The sequence below is a fragment of the Acanthopagrus latus genome, chromosome 8 (genome assembly GCF_904848185.1).
Source record: "Acanthopagrus latus isolate v.2019 chromosome 8, fAcaLat1.1, whole genome shotgun sequence".
In the NCBI taxonomy this organism is placed as follows: Eukaryota; Metazoa; Chordata; class Actinopteri; order Spariformes; family Sparidae; genus Acanthopagrus; species Acanthopagrus latus.
The window spans coordinates 5288982-5305255 of NC_051046.1; the positions used below are offsets into that span (position 1 = coordinate 5288982).

The 16274-nt window shown below is 44.0% G+C and overlaps 2 protein-coding genes across 3 annotated transcripts; one reads left to right on the forward strand and one right to left on the reverse strand.

Moving 5' to 3' along the window:
* Positions 1 to 176: 176 nt before the first annotated feature.
* rag2 (recombination activating gene 2) lies at positions 177 to 7379 on the forward strand. Of its 2 annotated transcripts, none has more exons than XM_037107332.1 (2): positions 177 to 291; positions 5423 to 7379. In XM_037107332.1, the coding sequence occupies exon 2, from the start codon at positions 5439 to 5441 to the stop codon at positions 7035 to 7037; it is 1599 nt and encodes a 532-aa protein (XP_036963227.1). In that variant the 5' UTR covers positions 177 to 291; positions 5423 to 5438; the 3' UTR covers positions 7038 to 7379. The 2 variants fall into 2 exon arrangements, with proteins under 2 accessions (XP_036963227.1, XP_036963228.1); XM_037107333.1 differs by lacking the exon at positions 177 to 291 and adding an exon at positions 2177 to 2296.
* A 1758-nt stretch (positions 7380 to 9137) lies between these two features.
* rag1 (recombination activating 1) lies at positions 9138 to 16002 on the reverse strand. Its single transcript, XM_037105964.1, has 5 exons — positions 15770 to 16002; positions 14598 to 14954; positions 14130 to 14519; positions 13295 to 14010; positions 9138 to 12453 (listed from the first exon to the last, which is right to left on the reverse strand). Exons 2-5 carry the CDS (start codon positions 14930 to 14932, stop codon positions 10706 to 10708), a joined length of 3189 nt encoding a protein of 1062 aa, XP_036961859.1. The 5' UTR covers positions 14933 to 14954; positions 15770 to 16002; the 3' UTR covers positions 9138 to 10705.
* Between the last annotated feature and the right edge of the window lie 272 nt (positions 16003 to 16274).

Sequence of the window (16274 nt, forward strand, 5' to 3'; positions counted from 1 at the left end):
TGGAGGACAGTTAAGGTGGAACTACTGTCTTCCTGCAACAACTATCCACGCGATGTCTCACGTGACTTTTCCGACTTTTGATTTTAGTATTGTTTCTTATATGAGGCTCCTTTTTCAACTGCAAGGTCAGTATTGTTTTTAGCTAACAAAAAAAACAACGAATTATCCGTGCATTTATATGGAACTCAGCTTTAGGATCGTTCCACCTTAACTGTCGTCCAGTTTACGTTGCACACGGAGATCGACACTTCTCTACTGGCAGGACGGCGAGCGGAAGAAACATCTGCAAACGTGAGTTGTCGAAAAACCTTCTTTTTAGTAAACTCTGTGTACACAAACAATGTTCTCAATGCTCGTGTTCACATGTAGAGACCCTGGTGATTCTACAAGCGAAGTTTCATGTTGTGTCGAGCCTGCTTAGTGTTTTAAAAATAGAGATTTTGATACTATCTGTAATTTGCCCATAGCACTCCCATTGAAAATGAATTTGACCCGAAAACGAAAATATGGTGAATCTTAAAAGTGCCTCTTTCATCTTAACTATGCTTTTACACAAAGGTTTGACTCATACACATTCACAAAAAAAAAAAAAAAAAAAGCCTGGGTCACATTTTGGCGAGAGTTTCATTTTAATTCAACAGGTGGTCATTAATTGGTATTGATTAGTGCAGCTTTGACCAAAACTAAGTGCCTTGAATTCATTTAACATAACCACAGAAATCCTGATTAACACAAGTTGCAGTTTTCCAAAAGCTAATATTGTGATGGGGGAAAAATCCCAGTTGAAGAGTACGAGCTGCTTGTAGACACATTAAATAAAATAGTTTCCTTGTTATGCTAACAAACAGTATAAACTTGGGGGCACTGGGGCCACACTAAATGAATTTGCTGATGCAGATTAGCAACATTGTGAGCATAATTTTTAGGAGACAATTTGGGGATTCAGATAGAGTGGAGTGTTCAAATGTGAAAACTGTTATTCTGAGTGTAAAAAAAAAAAAAAAAAAAACTGAGTCGTGGTATTACAGATCATCTCTCACCAGATGCTAACCACCGTACCGCAGCAATATTAACCAGAGTGAGGTGGAAGTGCCCCACCGGCGCTCGGCACCCATCACCACAAGGGGAGCAATTACCGTAGCATTAAATAGTGATAAACACCATTGCACAGTGATCGTCAGAACATCAGAGCTGTCACCGCATCATCCGTCAAAAGCACGCTTCGGGGTAGTAGCAGTCGGGTAGTGATACATTACAGGGGACAGAAACAGGTGCTACCATAGATTCTAATTACTTTGTTCTATCAATTATGTACAAATCCTTGCATGGCCTGGGGTCTGCCACGCACTGCTGTGCCTCCCACTCACTCTCTGCACCAAGCCAGCTGCGGCTACATACAGTATAGAAGGCAGTACTTCTTCAACAGCGCTTTTGTGCGGATACCTTCAGGTGACTAGAGAGGTTTATGTCTTTCAAAAGGCTGAATTTGTGCGCACTGGAACAGTGCTCGCAAAAAGAAAAAAAAAAACATAAAGGGAAGAAAAACACATTCTGCATATCCCACTGACATCTGAATTCATGCGTTCTGTCCTCGCTAGTAACAAGAGTAAATTCCTTTCACTTCCACTCAGCCCTGTAAGCATCAGTTTAGACACACAGGTGCTCTGCATGCTGTTTTGTGTTTTCAAGCTGTAACGGTCTTCCAGGCACTTGTGGTTTCTGCCTTTGTTTTGCACACTCCTCAAGTTTTCTCTCTGCCGCTCAGTGCACAAAAACATTATGCTAATGAGTTGGTAGACATCTGCTTCCAGCGCCGGATTTTCTCTAGGTGTTTAGGCCTGTGTGTGTGTGTGTGTGTGTGTGTGTCACTCATATAGGGGGATGTGTTTTTACCTACAGTAGGTCACATCTTTAAAAAAAAACAGAGCGTTATACAAAGGTGTTTCAGACCGCGAGAATGTGTTCATCATCGGTTGAGAATGATGCGTTCGTCCTCATTTATTTTACCATTCCCTCGTGAAAACAGCTTCATAGTATGATAATGCATTTAGGTGTATGAATTAATGACTCATGCTCCTGGAACAGCATGTCATTCAGTGCCGAAGGAGAGTCTTTATGGATAAGGCCCTGCTACAACTAATAGCCGTATTTGTTGAGCTGTGTATGGGGCTTTTTTTTTTCAGCGAGCTATACAAGCAGACTGACAGCGTGTAAAGGATCAGATCATTTCCGACGCCAAAAATAAGTCAGACCATGAGGGGAAATGAGAAGGAAAAACGCTTAATGTGAAGGCAAAGTAAGGGGAATGGCAGAACACATCAGATGCAAAAACAAAGCTTTTAGTTAAGGCTGCAGTGGCGAAGATGAAAATGTGTCTCTAAGCCGCAGAACAGTAAATAGTACACTTGAACAAAACAGACATACTTATGGAACCACGCCTGGAAGGAAGCGCTCCAGTGCTTGAATAAATATTTCTCTTTTATATTTCAAGGGGTTGCCCTCGACTTCTCTGAATATCAGTGGTAGATAAGAATATAACTGCCTTGTAATTAAAGAAGAGATTGGAGAATTAGGAGCCCTCGCCTTGCCGAATAAACTAGAACAAATTTATTTTAGAAACCACCGTTCATCACTTATGAGATTTGAAGGTATTTCACAGTTATACAATTTTCTGAAATTAATGTTGGAAGCATATAAATAAACCTTACAGGGTAACTAACACCAATTTTACACATTAAAGGGTGTTTGAAGGTCTTGGCGAGTGCGACTGCATATGTGAAAAAAGGTTGTTTAAAAGCAAGAGGAAGCTGGATGTAGTCTGACAAACTGCCCCCAGTGATGTCACTCAGTGGCTAAGTTGCATCGTGGGTAACGTAGGCGCCAGGTTCTGAAAAGGTAGAAGATGGTAGAATATCAAATGTGATATGCTGCATTGATTTTAAATGTTTTAAAACTGTCCATAATGAGACAAAGTGTGTTATAGGTGTGCAATGCTACACCAGTGGACTGCTTTTCAATACCTGCTGCCTTCATTACCCACAATGCAACTTAGCTACAGAGTGACATCACTGTACGTAATCAGTTTAGATTTAGCTTCCTCTGGAGCAACAACAGGTTTTATACTGCTTTGTTTTCACATTTGCTGTAGTTCTCCCACAAGGCCTGGAAAAAGAATGCCTTAATGGGTAAAATTGGTGAAGTTACCCTTTAAGTCAGTTTGCATCTGCATCAGTTACTACAATAATTAAGATAACTTCTAACCTCTCAACAACACAATTATGTCAAAGGTTTGAATTGTTGGGCAATTAAAAGAATGAATAGTAAGATATTTCAAACATTTTGTCCTCAAGCGTTTCCCCCACAATGTAGGCCATGTTCCCCCCCGTGGTTTTATCTGGACTGATAGGAACATCACTTTGAATTATTCATTTGACTGTATCACTTAATTGAGGCCAGTTGTGGACACATTTATTCATTGACTTTAAAAATCTCTTAATAAAGTCGATCTGATAAAGCAGAGAGAGGCAGTGTGTCCCTTTCTCTCTTGGATTTCACATTTAAACCTGTTCAACCTCTGGACCGAAAAAGAAAAAGAAAGAAAAGATCCTGTAGCTTGGTTGAATTTCTGAAGCCAAAAGTTCGGACTGTTCAACAGACGAGAATCTCACAATAGCCTTGTTGTGATAGCTGATACCCAGTGGCATCAATGAAGCGGCTCAGTAAATGCATTCAGGCAGCACACCTGCCAGTGAGCAGCAGTCACAGACTGTTAACCTCAAGATCTGGAAGTGTTTGTGAGTCAACGAAGCTTCACAAACTCTGTGGCCGTCTGCCTTTGTCGAAGTTCAGCGACATAAAGAGCAATTTGGGTTCATTTAGTGGTTGTAAGATTCACTCTAAAGCGAGCTCAAGCACCGCAGCGTGTTCCTGGCCGTGAGGTAAGCAAACAAAAATATCATTTTAAAAGTTATGAGCCTTTATTAGTTGACAATATGCTACAGTTACTCTAAGATGACGTGCAGAGTCTATGCATAATCCTCCTGCTGTGTGTAAAATATTGTCAGATGCTGTCTGTACTGAAGTAACTCATAATGGTCTCAACCGTATTTAATATTTCTGTTTCTGCCTGACTCAGAATAAACTCTAAATTAGATAATACAATCGTGTAATTGGAAAAAGGACATTGGTAATTTTGTTTTGCTGCAGCCTCCTTTTCAAAGCCAGAGCCACATTATCAATACAGAACTCAGAGTGTTCACGCTGTGCTATTGTCCAATCATTTCATAACGGCGCCAACAGAAAAAACATAACGCATTTTCCAGGAAAAATCGTGCTGCGTTCTGTCTGTCACCTCGTAAACATTCCCAGAAAGTGGCTGACTCATTGAAGCAGCTCATTGAAGCGTTTGTTGGTGTCTCATGCAGTGTTTGAGTGCAGCCTGTAAGGTCGTGATTCAGAGAGAGAAAGTCTAAATATGAGGTTGGGCAAAAATAATACAGTGAGACCATGAGGAGGTAGTTTTTCCTGATCTAATTGGGTTGTACTTAAGTGTTGTGTTACTGATCTTTCTTTTTTTCTTAAGCCAAACAATAGTATCTATAAAGGCATACATACAGCACACTTTAATAATAGTAGTAGTAGCAGTAAGTTACAACCCTTTTACCGTCAGTGGGTGTGTCAGCAATGAGTGCTTGCCATCCCGAACATGCAGCATATTGGCAAAATCAATCGTCCAATTTAAATTACACTGGTGGACTCAGGGGGGACGCAGGGAGGGGTTGATGGCCCCCCATGAAACATTTTTATTTAATTTTGCCTCTCAAATATACTGATTCCATAATTGTTACATTCTGTAATTTTCATTTTAAATCTAATAATAACCATAAGCAGTAGTGGTTGTGGTCATTCTACTAGTTATTGTTGTTGTTGTCTTAGTATTTTTTATTTTTGTTACTCCTTTAATATTACCATTATTATTCTATTTGAATACAGTGCATCTATATCATTACCATCTAAGTCAGAAAATAAGTAGAATATCATTTGTATCACACATAAGCACAGGTTATAAACTGATTTACGTCAACATAAAGAGAAATCACCATTCATAGACCAAATAAAACAAAAAATAATTATAAACAAGTCAAAATAAAAAAGTGCATTTTAAGCTAATTTCTGAAACGATGACTGAGCTCAGCAACAGTGGGATGACTGATCCAGATGTTTTCCAGAAGAAATGTCCTGAATATTGGTGGCCATTGGTATCTTTCCGAACTCTGAGGAGTTTCTAAAGTGCTTGTTATGATAATGCTCCTCCAGGTGTTACTGTCATCAACAGGAAGTAGAAATGTTAAACCCCACCCCCCTGAATGAAAACAATCAACAGCTGACTAACATATTGTCTTCGTGTGTTGTTTTGACGCAGGCACCTGCCGGAAAAAATGACCCTGCAACCATTAACTCCAGTGAACTGTGCGAGCCTCCTCCAGCCCGGCTGCTCTCTGCTGCAGCTGGATGGTGAGGTTCTCCTGTTTGGCCAGAAGGGCTGGCCCAAGCGCTCGTGTCCGACGGGTGTGTTTGGGGTTCGGTTAAAACGTGGTGAGATGAAGCTGAGGGCCATCTCCTTCTCCAATGACTCATGCTACCTCCCCCCGTTACGCTGCCCGGCCATTTGCCGCCTCGACCCCTATGATGGGCTTCCCGAGAGTTATCTCATCCATGGTGGCCGCACGCCAAATAACGAGATCTCATCGAGCCTGTATCTGCTGACCATGGATAGCCGTGGCTGCAACCGTAAACTGACCCTGTGCTGCAAAGAGAAAGAACTGGTGGGAGAAGTGCCCGGGGCCAGATACGGCCACACGATGAGCATGGTTCAAAGCCGAGGGAAGACGGCTTGCGTGTTGTTTGGGGGTCGATCCTACATGCCGGCCGGAGAGCGGACCACAGAGACCTGGAACAGCGTCGTCGACTGTCCTCCTCAGGTGCTCCTGTTGGACCTGGAGTTTGGTTGCTCCTCTGCGCACACTTTACCTGAGCTCTGCGACGGACAGTCTTTCCATGTGGCCCTGGCCAGGGAAGACTGTGTCTACTTCATCGGGGGTCACTCGCTCGCCTCCGACTCCCGACCTCCTCGACTCTTTCGCCTGCGCGTCGAGCTTCTGCAAGGCAGCCCGTTGCTTTCTTGTGAGACTCTAGACACCGGCATCTCCATCTCCAGTGCCATCATCACCCGTACAGGTCCCGCTCACAGATATATCATCTTAGGCGGGTATAAGTCAGACTCTCAGAAGAGGATGGAGTGCAGCACTGTGATTCTGGATGAAAAAGGGATCCACTTTGAGCACTTAGAACCACCTAACTGGATCCCGGATATCATTCATAGCCGCACTTGGTTTGGCGGCAGTGCCGGGGAGGGAAGCGTCCTGCTTGGTGTGCCTACTGAGGGAAGGCCGTCCCAACAAGATACGCATTACTTCTATCAGGTGAACTTCCAGACAGAGGGAGAAGGCAAAGAGGAAGAAGGAGCCCAGGCGTGCAGCCAGGAGTCAACAGATTACGACGACTCCACTCCTCTTGAAGACTCTGAGGAGCTTTACTTCGGCCGTGAGCCACATGAGCTGGAGGACAGCAGCGATGGAGAACAGGACACTTACAATGAGGACGACGAGGAGGACGAATCCCAAACAGGCTACTGGATCAAATGCTGCCTGGGCTGTCAGCTGGACCCCAACACTTGGGAGCCGTACTACTCTACTGAGCTCTACCGGCCCGCCATGATCTTCTGCTCCAGAGGAGAGGAGGGACACTGGGTCCACGCCCAGTGCATGGAGCTGTCTGAGACCCTGCTGCTGAAGCTCTCTCAGGGCAGCAAAAAGTACTTTTGCCAGGACCACGGAGGCCTTCCGTACCAGGAGATGACCCCGCCTCGGCAGATCGCTCCTCTGAAGCGCACCCCCATGAAAGTGAAGAACAGGAAGACGCCAACAATCAAGATATCCCCGTCCAAAAAAAGCTTTTTCAGAAGGCTTTTTGAATGAATCTATGAATCTAGCTGTGCTGATTTGTAAATTTGTGCAAAGAGCATAAAATGTGGTGTTTCATGTCCAAAAGCTGTAGATTTTCATTGCAACTTTAAAGTGCTTGACAACTGTCAATTGTTAATTGTGATTTTGTATACCATTAACTACAGCAGGATTTACTTTGTAATTATTTCTACAATAAAAATGTTGATTACTGAAAAATAGCCACTGTTGAAAATGCAATGTATATTAAAGAGGTTGCTTGTTTATATCCAGTAAATGAATTGTTGCCGAAAAATACTTAATATTCTGAAGTGAGCTGAATAAAATCAATAATAAACAGCCTTTCTTCAAATGATGTCTTTCGGACTCTTTGCCTGTTTATTCTGAGTGTGTTTTCTACAATTTTGTTATTATTTGACAGGAAAAAAAACCTTTTTTTCTAGTCTCACAGTGTTTCTAGTTTGCATTTTTATCAGTTGGATGTCAATTTGCAGATTTTTCGTATTCCACCAGGGACCACCAGTTTTTCTAGAAATAAATAAATCCATCCATCATAAATCATAAATAATACCTGGTATGTATTTACTTCAGAAGTGTTAAGTGTCACATTTAATGTACATTGTCCTGTGCTGAAAAAATATATATGATTACCTAATAATACCTAGTCTGAGTCAATGTAGGATTATATATCAACTTCATGTGTTAATTCTATTATCACATATAAAGTTAAGGAGAACTCTGGATGAACATAAAGTGTTTTTCAAGTGTTAATCATTCAGGTATTATAAATAAAAGAAAAAACATGTGTCAGTTAGATATTCTGTCTCTTGTAATAAAACTCATGTAGTTTCTTAATTCATGCATATTATCTCCACATAGAGAAAATGTGTGTGACATGAGACACTTTACATTGATCTTGTGTTATGTAATGAGATTGGAAATCACATACAATTAAGGAAATTAAAGTCACTGTTTGTGGCTAATTGTGTTTTGAGCGTATAAATGATATAACCATGTGCCTCAAAGCACTTGAGGAGCTCTTTCATAACATCAGCAATCAGACTCCACAACAACACCACCAGCAAAACCACCTCCTTTACTCCACTGATTAAGAATTCCACCGTACACTTCACTGTCACTTCAAGACTAATTGTTTTTTTCTTCTGTGGTTATTTATCAACTTATTTTTAACCCTGCACATTTCCACAGTCAAGTTTATTTCACATTTATTATATATTGCACGCGTGATGTACTCACAGTTACTGTCTATAGTGTGTTTATTTTCATTCTAATAGTTTTTATTATATATACATTTCATTTTATTCTTTACTACTTATTTCCCTCTGCACTGCTGCGTTACCTGTGAATTTCTCCCACGGGGGATCAATAAAGGAACATCTTATCTCATCATATAACACATACAGCACCTGATGTGATACGTGATATAACTGCACATCATACAGACGTTGCTGCTCACGTCTCATACAACTGCACTTCAGTCTCAGTTGGAAATAAAGAGAACATGCACACACAATACACACAACACCTTTCTGTTAATGACTACTTACACCCCTATTTGATATTTTCCGTGCGTCATGTTTATATTTCATGCTTACAATTTTTTTTAATGCTCATATTTTATATTTGTATTTTGTATTCATTCCTATTTTTAGCTTTGCGCTACCACACTGAATCTTGTTATACATGTAGAATGACAATTAAAGGTGTTCATTTCAATGATGATGTATGTAAACAAATCTGTTGTGGGTTAAATCTGTAATTACATTAAATAATGTTGCCTGAATGAATAGTAAACTGTCTTCATGGTTGAATCTTTATAGAGAGCTTTCACGATCTTTTATATGTAATAAATGAAAATATGTACACATGTTCATTGTATTTTAGGAGGGCCGTGAAAATAAGCATTTACTAGCGCTGTCATTCAGGACCAAGTTACCTGAGCTCTGTGCTCCTGATGGTCTATTGAACATAAACTCTAATAAAACATGTTATAAACAAACTGAGACATCAGGTCAGATTTTCACTTTATTTATTCTTTGGAACGAGAACAACAGTACAACCTCACTCCTCCAAACTTATCAAAACGATGGTAAATTGTCAGTTTCAGGAAAAAAAGACAAAAAAAAAGACAGCGGATGTATATCTGAATAATGTACAACTTTTAAAAACCAATAGAAAAAATACAAAGTAGTGGAACTTCAGTGAAATACTGTACTTGTGAAAGTCTTCTGTTACCCCAGTAAACAGTGTTCTTGATATTTAGTGTGATGTGGAAACAAAACATGAGGAAATACACAGTGAAAAAGTGAACAAGTAGGATTCAGTGAATCATCCATCATCCGTAACTTTGGAAATGCAATTCATTACAGCAACAAAACAAAAAAAAAAACAAATATGAGGCGTGTTTCAGTATAATGCACTTCTAAGACAAGATGTTGCTGTGGGGACGGTGACAACCATCAAATGAAAAGTGAATATCTCGTAGCTGTCATGTGGTTAAACTCGTGACAGTAAAGCAAAATCAAACATTCAATCAAGTAAGAAAACAAAATTGCCTGTCACAATTCGAAAACTGTGAGGGCAGAAAGGGAAAATATAATCAATCAATCAAACAAATAAAGTTGCCGACAAATCAGTTTACATCAGGTCTCGCCGGCTGCGGCTCATCCCTCTCCTCTGTCAGCCGGGGCGACCGAGAAATATCAGCGGAGGGAGAAAGAGGCAGGTTATATACAGAACTTAAGACAAATCCCTGCCTGCTAGAGAGTCTATGGGGTATTAGGCATCGTAATGGACCATACTGTATTTTTATGATATCAACAGGAAGGTCAGTATATGCTTTATTTTATGTGCCGAGTTCGAATAAGCATCATCTATTCTCCACTGTGCAAAAACTAAAAGAGATAAAAATTGGTTCAAAGTGACCTGGCATCTATCCTGCCCCTCAGGGATCCCCAAGATAAAGCACTAAAGTAATCTTTTTCAGAGGGCACTCATGAAACAAAGAACATTTGGGTCTCTATGATTGCATTTTGCTCCAGCTCAAATGATATATTAATACAGTGGCCACAAATGTGGTCTTTTTAACACAATTTCCCTCCATGACTTACAGCGCTTTCATCTGTTTCCATAAATATCCTCTCTATATAAATTCATAAATGTGTCATAGCCCCGCAATACAATAAACTGCGCCATATTTCACAGACGGCGGTGATAAAAAAAGAACTTCCCTGCTTAAGGCAAGAGTAAAGAAACCTGTGTGTGTGTTACCTCCATGTTCCACTGCTGTCTTGTCTTTGCAGACAGAATGAACAGCTAGAAAAGCAGGGCGAGGCAAATGTTTATGTCAAGAAGAGCAAGCTAATGCAAGTGAAACACACATTTAAAAAAAACATGGTGCAATAACATTTTTTCCCTTAAATTTCAGAAATAAGGTAGAAATAAAACGTGTCTTAAAGCAGGAAATTGGCTTTAAAAAAACGCACTATGATGATGATGATGTTTAAATTTGCAAAGTATTATGAGGTTGGCTCCGGTCCCTTTTATATGCTCACCGTCGATCACAGACATAAATGAAGTCCATATTACTGAACAAGGCAATTAAAATATAATACAACTATTTTGAAATCAATAAAATGTTAATGTTCACATTAAAAGACTAATCAAAACTCATTATCTTCCAGAATCATGTCATCGTCGTCCGGGGTCTCTACTGGTTCGATCGTAGCTTGCAGGGCTTTGGCAGAGTCTTTGTGAGCCTCCATAAACTTCTGCAAGGACTTGGACGTGTAGAGCCAGTGGTGCTTCAGCACGTCCTCCAGCTCAAAGGCCTTCGACTGACGTGCATTCATCTTCCGGAAACGCCTGAACAGCTTGTTTGCCGACTCGTTCCCCTCACTGGCCCAGGCACCGATGGATCCGTCTCTCTCTATGATTTCAGGGACGTGGGCCAGGGTCTTGTGCAGGTAATTGGTTATCTTTCCGTTGTACCTATATTTGAAGGTGGAGGAGAGGAGGTCAGCAAAGCGCTGGGAGTTGAAGCTGTAGCGGCACAGCTGGTCGGGGCACTCTTTAGCTGGGCAGCTGGCTCGCCACACGGGCTTCATCTGGAGATAGAGCCTCATGAGCTCCCTCAGGGCCTCCCTCCTCTCCTCTGAGGGCACCAGCTCACACACCACCTCCACGGCCTCCTCGGTCATTAGCTTGCGGGCATAGTTCCCATTCATCCTCATGACCGGTTTAAGCTTCATTTTCTTCCTCAGCTGTTTATCGAGGGCCGCCCTCCAGCTGCGCCGTTCCTCCCGGCTGGGGTTGGGCCTCTGGAACACCTCCCCGATCTCGTCCTGGAAGATTTTGTAGAACTCGGTGGCGTTGCCGATGTCACAGTGCAGCGCATCCAGCGTGGGATGGGTCTCCATGAAGGGCTTGGCCGAGACCCCTTTGACTCTGTCTCGCAGCTCATCTGCAGACTCAGAAAAAGGGTTGGTCCTCCAGATTTCGTAACGTTCCAAGTTCTCGTCATGATTGCGGGTGATGGAGTGCAGTACCATGTTTTCAGACGCCTCCGCCCGACTGGAGTCGCAAAGAGTGCAGACATAGGTGGACCCCGAGGCCTCGAGGCCCTCCATCTCACGCACCATCTTCTCATCGTATCCGGTGCCTCTGAAGTGAAAGCGGAAGGAGCGAGCAAGTCCACCGATGGACAGGATCAGCCTGCTCTCTTTCATTGCTTTCCGCTCTGCAACTACAGGCCACAGGATGGCTGTGAGCGTCTCATGGTCTGACTCATCCACAAACATCAGGCAAAGGGGCTTACAGGACAGTTCTGAGTTCGGCTTTGGCTCCGTGAAGATAGTAACCTCTTTCTCCTCGCCGTCTGCCAGGACAGAAACAGACATAATGGTGAAAGAGAAGCGTACAGCCTTCTCGGGAACAGCTGGTCCTCCGCCGTGCTTCTCGCTGACATCGCCCATGCCGTCACAAGACTCCTTGATCATGACTCTGAAGCCTGAGGTGCAGGCGCTGTCTTCCATCCCATTCTCTCTCAGCCCATCCATGATGTCCTCCTCTAGATCCTTTAATGCTGACACCAGTGCCACATCATAGCGAAAGCGCCGAGTGATGGTGTCAGCCGGGGTCTCATCCACTGAGGAAGCCCATCCAGAGAGCCCATTAATAATGCCAACATCGCAAGACGTAGACACATTCTTGAGAGCTGGCTGCCATTCAAACTGGTGAAAGCCGGGGAGAAGCTCCTTTTCTGCAGCTCGCAGCGTGTGCAGAGGCTGGAAAATTTGTCGGCCGCTGGTGGCTTTGACAGTCCGGTACATCTTGTGATACTGGCTGCAACTCAGGAAAGTGTTGACCCGAATGGCCAGGCACACAGCAGGATGCAACCCAGAGCCTCTGCCTGCAGAGAGACAGAGAGAACATGAAAAAGAGGGAAAGTTTCAGAAAGATGCAAAATCAAAAAAACTAAAGTGCAGGGAGGAAAAAAAAAAGGACTGAGACGTGAAGAGAATTATTTAACACCAAAACTGTGGAAGCCCATTTCTAGTGCTTTGAAAGGAACTGTAGCATGTGACGCTTCCTCATTTGATATCCCACATTTGGAGTCACTTACCATATAAGACAGAGGGAATCTGAAATTTAACACCCAAATGTGGATGTTTCATTGTCAAAAGCCCACAAGCCCCATGATTACAAAATCCAATATTTCCTAATTTCCAAATGTTATAAGGGGACGGAGGGTGAATCGGCGTAGCTGGCAAAAGTGATGTATTGGCTGCAGATGAAAACAGACACCAGCTGGCTTCTATTCCCCAGAGAGGAGGATGGTGCTGTCTGTGTAATTTGCAGATACAAGAGCTGCTGATGTTGTTTTGATTCTAACAGCCCCTTCACAAGAGTTGTTATTGTGCATTAAAGGGAGTGTGAGACTGAGGGACTGACAGACAAGCAGACTGAGAGTGAGAGTGGGAGAGAGGCAGAGACGGGAACGGGCGGTTCAATAAACAGAGATGGACAATAATGAAATGCTTTTCAATCAAAATGGCAGAAAACTTTCATTCTCTCTCTCCTCAATAGTGAACTTTTCAACTCATTGTTATTTATGAGACGACTGCATTCCTCAGAGCTGGGCGGAAATATTAATGAGCAAACACAATCATCATTTTCAGATGTTTGCGTCCCTCTTTCTCGGCTGTGGAGGGTTCAGTCGGTTGAACAAAAGCTTTATAATATCCTCTTACCTCGCATGATGGCCTCTAGCTCATCCGCCTGCCGGTGTTCATTTCCAGATCGCAGTGCGAGCAGAAACAGGGTCATACACACGGACTTCAGGTCGCCGCCTTCCTCTTTGTCCGCGAACACCTTCACCTGGTTCTTCAGGTCCTTCAGGCGATGCTTCTGGGCGCGCCGTGTTAGGGATAGCAAGTGCTGACGGGGCCTCCCTCCTTTATTGGTGAGCAAGTAGCTGTCGAGTTGCGATGACTGCTTGTACGCGTCCTGTTCGTCCGCATCATGGTCCAGACAGTGATCTTTGAAGGAGTCGAGCCTCACCTGCTTGTCGCAGCCACTCCTGGGGCAGAGCAGAGGCAGGGATTGGAGGGCAGATAGGAAGGGTTTGGCAGGCGTGGAGAGATCATCAGCGGTGCAGCGCAAGTTGCAGGCCGGGCAGTGAGGTCCGAGAACGTAGCTGTATTTTATGAAACAGCTCCGGCAGAAGAGGTGCCCACAGGGGGACTGGACTGGATCGGAGAGCAGGTGGTCACAAACCAGGCAGGTGAAAGAAAAGAGGAAGTCAACAGGAAGCTTCTCGGAGATCTGCTTGATGCTCAGGTGGTCTTTCTGGCAGTGGGTGATGTTCCTCACCCACTGCTCTCGCTGGGTGCTGGGCTTCCTCCAGGTCCGGATCACAGGGCGTCTCAGAGCTCTCCTTTCACCAGTGCTGTCACCGTTGTCCCACCTGTAAGGAAGTTACGAAGTAAAATGTGTCTGTGTAGCACTAGACCAAGAGACCATCCAAGAGAGGTACATAATAATACTAAAAAAAAAGAGTAACTGATAATATGTAAAGTGCGGTACCTGGTCCTTTTCGCCAGGCTCTGCGCTCGGTGAATGGCTCTCCGCCTCTTCCTGCCGCTCCGCTGGAAGGAGGTCTTTCTGGGGTAGCAGAGGTGACAGAGGGCGGAGTGGGGCTTCCACTCGGGGACTCTTGTTCTGGAGAAGCTGCAGACGCCCCCTCCTCGTATGGCAACCATCCAACAGCGATGGCAGAAGGACAGAGGGTGGAGAGCTTCTGTGTCCTCGGTCACGTCCACTTTGAAGACTTTGAGGATGACCTCCGGCCAGCTTGTAAACCTGCAGCCCATTTTGCGCAGGGCGACTCTGCTCGTCTCATCCAGATCTCCGTGAACGACGTGCACTGGGCCTTTGACCTTTCTCAGCACCATCCCACAGAGACGGCACAAGCACCTTTATTGGGGAAAACAATGTTAGGAAAAGATGCCTATGATATCATATAGTTTATATATTATAGTGCCATTTGATCACCTGAGGTGGTCCATGTGGGTCTCCATTTCCTGCAGCTTGATATCCACCCTCCGGCCCGGGCCCTCCACATTTTCCTTGCTCTTTCCCCCAAGGCACAATTTCATAACACTCCCTGGACCCACACCATTACCTAACTCTACATCAGAAGCCGCGGGAGGTGAGATCCCTAACAAGGCTCCACTCTCAGGCTGCGTCTCACTGGGCAGAGGTGCCTTTTCCATGGACTTCACCCTAAACAGTTTGAACTTCCACTGAGAGTACTGAGAGTGGGGGTGGTGGAGCTCAGCCGGCATGGTGGATCTGGGGTCATCTGTCTCCTGGCTCTCCTCCGCCATGATGCAACTCAGAGCTTATACCCTGGAGAGGAGAGGAGAGTAGAGGAGAGGAGAGGAGAGGCAAAAAATAATAATTTCCAGCTGTCCATGAGAGGCACATTGACGGATACAGAGGGAACATTCGAAGGTTCAAAATGCTCAGATATCCCAAGTGCCTTCTCAGCATTGAGCCCACGACACAGACTAACAGCTTTACTTGATTCCTGTTGAATTTATACACCGAGTATCCTGAAATCCCCCCGAACAGAAGGCGGTGAGCCCCGACCCAGAGCGCTGTATTATACCATAAGTGGCATTTAGATCTTGTGTAAAATGCATGAGACAAGCATTGGGGGATCGATACAGCACCAAAATCTTCATTTCTCTCATCTCCAATACCATCGCTCAGGGGAGCCATTGTGACTTCTTTTTTTTTTCCTTTGACACAGCGAGTTTGCTAAATGGGCAACCTTATCCCTGCAAGGCTGTCAATCATTTATATTAGTCATTTTCTTGGCTGGGAGAGAGAATTGGAGCCCCGGGAGCCTCCGACTGGCATTTTAAATGTGGGGGAAAGAAATCGGAGACACAGGAAACTTATTTCATAATACATAGATATTGACCAAACAAGTGGGAAAAGAAAACAAGAAACCATCACATCAAATGAAGATCATAAAGAATTATTCCAGACACGACATTGCTCGGTTCAGGAGTTGTATTTCAGCAGCCAAGTGCTCCTATGTTACAGCACAGGTAAGATCAATGATACTGCTGCACTGACTGACCTTATTTCATCTCCTCCCATGCTATCTAGGTTCCATTACCAGCTCAGACAATAAAGCAGCGAAACAATCTTACCATTGCACACCTATAGTGCGCACGCTCTCGCACCCTCCGTCTATCCATCTTTCACTACGTTTTCTCCCCGGGAGGCTCGAATCTGGCAGTCCTCCTTCATTTCCTGGCTCTCCGTGCTCTTCACATGCCCAACTCTCCTTTGAGACAAACAGCTGAGCCTGTGTGCATGTGTGTCAGCTGGGCTCTTACCTTGTTTATTCAGTGTCAGCTGGCGTCAGCTCCCCCGGGGGGGGTCCTCTTCGCATGGGAGCACAAGGGGAGCCTCGGAGCCAGGCCCTTACACACCACATATACTGTATATGTCACAGCTCTGAGCATCTGTTGCCATTAGTTGCATCTCCATACAGTGGGAATCGCTCCTGTCTGTCTCCTTGTGTCTTGTATTTATACCCTTCATCCCAACAGTCAACTCCTGGCACCTGACACAGGCAGCTGATTACAACAAAAAAAAAAAACAAGGTCAACCCCAAAGCACAGTTGCAAACATGTGTGTGTGTGTGTGTGT

Coding starts and splice junctions, on each gene's coding strand:
- rag2 (XM_037107332.1), top strand. CDS start 5,439: ATGACCCTGCAACCATTAACTCCAGTGAACTGTGCGAGCCTCCTCCAG.
- rag1 (XM_037105964.1), bottom strand. CDS start 14,932: ATGGCGGAGGAGAGCCAGGAGACAGATGACCCCAGATCCACCATGCCG. Junction 14,520..14,597: donor ACCCACATGGACCACCTCAG/GTGATCAAATGG, acceptor TCCCCAATAAAG/GTGCTTGTGCCGTCTCTGTG. Junction 12,454..13,294: donor GCTAGAGGCCATCATGCGAG/GTAAGAGGATAT, acceptor GTCTCTCTGCAG/GCAGAGGCTCTGGGTTGCAT.